General features: G+C 55.5%; 1 protein-coding gene across 1 annotated transcript; it reads right to left on the bottom strand.

Annotated features, from left to right (window-relative positions):
* Positions 1 to 1,022: 1,022 nt before the first annotated feature.
* On the bottom strand, positions 1,023 to 6,302 carry MEPE (matrix extracellular phosphoglycoprotein). Its single transcript, XM_065665344.1, has 5 exons — positions 6,290 to 6,302; positions 5,464 to 5,529; positions 3,946 to 3,999; positions 3,148 to 3,240; positions 1,023 to 3,035 (listed from the first exon to the last, which is right to left on the bottom strand). The coding sequence occupies exons 2-5, from the start codon at positions 5,515 to 5,517 to the stop codon at positions 1,023 to 1,025; spliced, it is 2,214 nt and encodes a 737-aa protein (XP_065521416.1). The 5' UTR covers positions 5,518 to 5,529; positions 6,290 to 6,302.

Below are 6,302 nucleotides of genomic sequence, written 5' to 3' on the forward strand. Positions count from 1 at the left end.
GCATCGAGGCTGCTCCCACATCCTCTCTCTGCGCCTGTGGGGAGTCTCCTCCTGCTAGTGCTGAGAGTGGTACCTATCGAGCTAGGCTTGAACGCTGCTCCCAGTGTGCAGTTCGCTGCTGATCACACCCATTTTAACAGCTTCTCAGACAGAAAAAGCAACCTGCAATTGCATAAACAGTGATTAACTCTGGGCACTGGCAGCACGGCTCCAGCGTGACAAAGCCCAGCCTGGCTCACGTGCTGGGGACAGCACTGGGAATGGCGGCAGCATGGACAGGGCATTATAGTGGTGCTAGAAGAGTGGCAGAGCTGGCGAGTGCCCTGGCAGGGTGCTGGAGGGTGTGATGGGGAGTTCTTGCTGCAGGAGGTGGATGAGCCGAGGGGTGGGTGATGCTCTGTGTGGCTCACCAGCAAGGACAAACTGTTCCCCTCAGTTTGGAGTGTTGGATGAGGATGGATGTGTGGGGCTAGTTGGCCAAATTGCTGCCCCAGAAGTGATAGGTGGGTGAAGGGATGTGCTGGGGCTAGAAATCCCCTTGTGCCAAGCATCAGACCCCTCGCATCATGCAGCTGGTGGCAAAGCATTTGCCTGAAGTCCTGCTGCAAACACCAAAGTCATCAGAGCCTTAGTTACAGAAAGGCCTTTATTTCTCCATTAGGCTGGAAATGAAACCGTGAGGACAGAGGCTTTTTCTCACCGTTTATTAACTTGCTTCGCATCAGTGCACGAACAACGCTACCCTATGCCGTGTAGCATGATTGCTGTTACATGGCTGTCTAGCACAGCAAACCCATACATTGCTGTCGCAGCGCTGGACGCAGCCCCCCTCCAATTAACAGCAGGATTGCATGAACCAGTGATTTTTTGCTCCTGGACTGTGAAGCACCACACAGCGACGTGCAGGGTGCCCCTCACCCAGGCAAGAGCAGTGCCCGCATTGGGGATGCTGGAAGGGGGACAACACATGGGACCCCGCAGCTCCACTGCTGGAGCCCTCCGGGGGGAATACCATCAGCCCCTCAGAGGGCCCCCCGACTCCAATGGTCATGGGGGGCTCCCCACTCTGAGGGCTGCAGTTCCGCCTGCCGGCTATCGCTGCGGCTGCCCCGCTCCGCCTCGGAGGACTGGCTGCTGTCAGCACTCCCCAGGCTAGCATAGGGGCCATGGGGGCCACCCCCTGCCCCGCCAAGGGCATAGAAGGCCTGCTCGCGGACATGGAGCTCGTCGGCACGCTTCATCTGGTCCAGCTGCCTGCTGCGGCCCAGCGCTGCGAACGTGCCTGGCGCCCCGGCCCCCAGCCTCCTGCCATGGCGCATGGGCAGGCGGCCTGCTCCGGCACCCGCCACCGCTGATCCTGCCTTGACGCCTCTTTCCCGCTCCTGGCCTTCTCCTGCTGCCGCACTGCCCCTGCCTTGCCCTGCCGGCAGAGGGGCGCTGCCCCTCTCTGCAGTGGGAGGTGGCCTGTCCCTGTCATCGCCGCCATGGCTGCCAGCCCGCATCTGGGCCCTGCTTGGTGCCTGGCCACCGGCTTTGCCACGTGGGGATGGCGCCTTGTCTGTCCTGGATGGCGCCTTGTCTGTCCTGGGAGTCTTGTCCAGCCCTGCTCCCCCTGGCCAGACCTTCACCCCTGCGCCTGGCTGACCCTCCCTGCGGGGCTTTGGGGTGGCTGACCCCACTTCCCTGCTCCCCTGTCTCTCTGCTACGGTGCTCTCGCCTGCCTCGTGGCCACCAGCCGTCTCCAGGGCGGTGGTGCAGTCCTTCTCGCTCACCCCAGGGGAGGCCACGGTGGTGCCCAGGCGGATGCCGGCTCCCTTGGCTTGGATGTTGGCATCAGCCTCCTTGTCGCCCTCTGGCTGTGGGGTGGTGACAACCAGGAGGCCTGGCCTCCCATCAAACCTCTGCCCCCCACTTCTCACCTCATCATCGTCATTCCTATGGATGCCAGCACCTGCAGGGACAGTGATGTCACCACCAGCAAGCCCCAGGGGGCCAGGGGTCACTGATCCTTCTCCATTACCAATGGTGGTGGCACCATCCTCATCATCTCCTGTAGGACGCCCATACCTGGGGCTGCTGGTGATGCTGTACCCGTGGCTTGGGGTGGCTGTGGTGGTCAGTCCTTCAGGCTGCCTGTGTGAAGGGATGCCATCATCATCATTGCCATCGTGTGCCACAGTGATGCCCAGCCTGGGCAGGGGGCTGCTGGTTGCTGCAGTGGGGATGCCATTGTCCTTGCTGCCAACAGTGGCACTGGCGTGGGTGGTTTCTTGCTCTCCCACATGGATATTGGCCCTCCCAATGAAGATGTTGACCTCATCGTCCTTGTCTGGAGAGATCTGGGTGAAGCTGGTGGCCCTTGGTGTGCTGTCCATCTTCCCGTGAGTGATGGTGATGCTGCTCGAGTCAGGGATATAAGCGTATTCATCCACACCTTTGGCATCAATTTGGACGTCCTCCATCTTCTCAGTGATGGAAGCCAGAGTGGCACCTCCTGTCCCTGGGCCCTGCACAGCACCCTCCTGCCCTTGGACAGGGATGGTGGCCTCGCCACTGCCCTCATCCACAGCCCCTCCTGTGGCAGAGGCCCTCTCCCTGCCAGCTGTCATGGCCCCCTCCACTGGGATACCTGCAGGTGCACCAACATCTCTGTCCTCACTCCTGACACTGGACCTGTTCTCTGCCACAGCCTCACCAGAGCGTCCACCCTCCTGGGGGACAATGGAAACACCACCGTCAACTTCAAGCACCAAATCCAGGTCACCACTGCCCTCTGAGCTGGCTGGGGTGGGACCTGCGACGCCGACACCACCGCGTGCTCGTGCGCCAGTGCCCGGGCGAGGTCTGTGAGCATCCCTGCCAGTGCCTGCAGTGCTGCGGTTTTCAGGCCTGAGGCTGGTCCCATTTTCCATCACAACCACGCTGCCATTGTCACCATGCTCTGGGGCTGTCCTGTCATCCGTCAGTCCCTGCCTGGCATCATCCTCACCCAGCTGACGGCCGGGGACGGCACTCTGGCTGTCGGCCTCTTCCTTCTGTGCAGTACAACAAGGGAGAGATCAGGGCCAGCCCTAGTGCCTGTCAGCTGCATGGGGCACTGCAGCCACTCTGGGGTCCTGCTGTGCTGCCACCCAGCTGCCTCCTCACCTTTATCTGCGTCTGATTCCTCCGTGTTGAAAACGAGTAGACATATTTGAAGACGTAGAAGCCATGCTTTGCATTGCAGCCTTTCAGCAGTATCTGGTGGAGAAGAAAAGAAGCAAACCCCACATTTTTCTTAGTAAATGTGATGGCAAGAGCTTGCCTTGCTGTACCTGGCACTGCAACAGGGTCCTACCAGCATCCACTGGAGCCCTGAGAAGGTAGCTCTCACTACCTGTTAGCTGCCATTGTGGGCAGGGACCTGGGTAGGATTCAGGTGCTTGCCTCCTGATCTCCAGGGTTTGGCTTTCCCTTGGGCTCCTTTTTACTGGGTAGCTTATGGCTTGAGGGAACAACCTGGCTGATGGTCCCATCAGACATTAGGTGATGGGACCGATGGTGACTAAAGTGCTGGAAAGACAGCAGCTGGCTTCCAATATGCAAAACCAGACATTTTCTCTCACACTGCTCATCCGAATTTTACTACTGATGCATTTTACACTGATACACTTTGATAAAAACAACCCTATAGCAGGGTTTTAGTGGGCCTGGGACTTCTGCAGCCTCACCTCAGGATACATCAGACATTTATGCTCTGGGGCCGGGCAGAGGCAGAGGAGCAGTTGGTGCTGAAAGAAGCCGTTTTTCTGCCTGAGCACATCACACATTTCCCCTCCCCTGCTCTTCATAAGGGCTGCTCAGATGCAAGCGGAGAGCCAGTCTCTTTTTCTGTGGCTCACTAGGGCTGCCCTCCAAAAATGGGGTTTTCTCCTATAAGGTCCGGATGGGGCAGGGAGGACATACCCGGTGCTGTCCTGCACAGTTCCCAGCAGCTCTCCCAGACGGTGGTGGTGGTACCTGTGGGTAGCAAAACCACAAATGAGAGCTGAGGTGTCAAATGCTGCCCTGGTGTGCAGTCAGTTTCCAGCACCCATTGCTAGCCACTCTCCCTGCCCAGTGTGATGGGCATGCCATGGTGTTCAAGGAAGGGTGGGAAAACCGTTGAGAAGCCCATAAATCCTAAGGCACTACGTGGGGTACTGGCTCAAAGCCAGCAGTAGTAGGAAAAGTCAGAACCCCATTCTGAGAGTCTGAAAAGTATTGCAAATCCTGCTACATCATGCTTTTAATATGATACAGCTACTTTTAATGGGATATTGTTGCTCTGCAAATACCCTGGATTATGCTGCAGGGTATTTTCGTTGCAGAGCACTGCTCACACCACAATAAGCTGCAGATTACGTCTGGGATCTGCCTGCAATGAGAGCGTGAAGCTGGTTTAACTGGTAGTGATCCCCAGTGTTTACTGGGCAAACTCAGCAGCAACAGCTGTGCCCCCACAGCCAGGTTTCTGTACAAGCTTCTGGCTTCCTCTGGTTATCCTGACATCTTTTGTGATGTATTGGCCAGTGTATCCCTCAGGGATGGGGAACCTGGAGGTGGGAGCATCCTGTGAGCCTCACCAAGCCATTCTCTACATTAGAATGTGGCCCTGAGCCACCTCCAATCTCAGCAAAATCAGCCACTGATTTCAGCCTTGAGCACAGCTGAAAGGAGCAGAAATGAATCCCAGAGTATTAAGTATTCTGGAGTTATTCTATTGCTTGTGAACAATGTCAAAGGCTGGATTACAGCCCTAGTTACAGAACAGAGTATTACCTGGCTGTTTTTTGTGCCCCTATCTGAAAAGCAAATCTGTGCTGATTTATTGCCTCCCAACCTGTGCTACCCTATGACAGACCTGCTTGTGCTAGCTTGCCACAGGGGCTAAAGGACACACAACTGGCGCCCAGCCCTCAGGGAAGATGTGGCTTCCCTTGTCCTTACCATGCCAGAAGAACATGCCTTCACTAGGAGCAGATTTTCACTCTAGCTGTGTATTTAATACATTGGGAAGCAGTTACAGAAAGAAAAATGACTTCTATTATATTTATCTTAGCTTGCCTTTTGTTTCAGTTATGTGTGTCTGAGTTTCACTTTAGGAGAGCTGGAATATAACTGCAGGCACCCCTCTGATCACTGTTACCCACATGGATAAGCTGAGAATCCTCCCTGTGCCTCCCTTCCAATTGCTCTGCTCAGTCTGTTCCCAGGTCAAAAGCTCAGGCACCTCAGTACTAATATTCCCCAGTACTAACATACTTTTTTCTTGCTGTGTTCAACTTTGTGCCAGCACCTCAAATCCCTCACCCCAAGCCCCAGAGGTGCTATGTGGAAGCACAACTCATGCTTTCCTGCCGCTGAAAGCATGGTGGGGTACACTGGATGGCACACCCCATGCTTTCAGCAGCACATAGGGAAGCTGGGGAGAGCCGTACTCACGGGTATCGAGAGGGCCGTGCTGAGCAGGCACAGGCACACGAGGGCTGTTTGCATCTTGGGCAGCTCCTGGAGACACAAAGGAAAGCACCACTGAAGTTTGTCTTCCTGGAACTTGTGGTATCCAACAGTCCCAGTCAGCAGCAACCCAAAACCTCCCACAGCCCAGGGTTATCCAGTGACCCTGGCTTTCCTCAGCCTTTGCAGTGACCCTCAGCATCACTGTGCCTCTCTGCACTCCTTGCAGCAAAGGCGATGCTTTTACCATGTGCATAGAGCAGCAAGGTGAGGACACATCCATGGCCAGCAGCACCAACTGGGTACTGTAACACTAGCTGTTAAAGATTCTTAACATGCCATGTTAAAACACCTTGGGTGGATATTTGCAGTAAATGACCACCACAACCACTGCGGGCTAAGCCATACAGTCATAACCCTGAATTAAGACACTTGCACACTGTTTTTGACAGCACAGATAAATGGCAGAAGGCAATAGCTCTTTTGGCTTTCTTTCTCATTTCACCCATCCACCCTGGCTTGGGCTCGCAGCTCTAGCCCAGAAATTATATTCAACCATGCAAGAGCTGCTACAGAAAACATCGGAAGGAAATTCATGTACAAGGATTCTATGATTCCATAAGGATCAGCAGTACAAAACAATGTAGGTTCAAGAGAGCTTAGTGCAGAGATATGCATAGCTGAGGCTTGGGCCATCTCCCTGTCCCCACCAAGGCTTGCCCAGAGCGAAAGCAGAAGATGCCCTGCTCAGAGAGAGCAGAGCCGAAGGGCTGTGGAGGGACAGGCCAGCCAAAGCAGGTAAGGAGATTACCTTTTGCTGTCGG

This window comes from Lathamus discolor, chromosome 1 (assembly GCF_037157495.1).
Source record: "Lathamus discolor isolate bLatDis1 chromosome 1, bLatDis1.hap1, whole genome shotgun sequence".
NCBI lineage: Eukaryota > Metazoa > Chordata > Aves > Psittaciformes > Psittacidae > Lathamus > Lathamus discolor.

Coding starts and splice junctions, on each gene's coding strand:
- MEPE (XM_065665344.1), bottom strand. CDS start 5,517: ATGCAAACAGCCCTCGTGTGCCTGTGCCTGCTCAGCACGGCCCTCTCG. Junction 3,241..3,945: donor ACTGTGCAGGACAGCACCGG/GTATGTCCTCCC, acceptor CTTCTCCACCAG/ATACTGCTGAAAGGCTGCAA. Junction 3,036..3,147: donor GGAATCAGACGCAGATAAAG/GTGAGGAGGCAG, acceptor TGTACTGCACAG/AAGGAAGAGGCCGACAGCCA.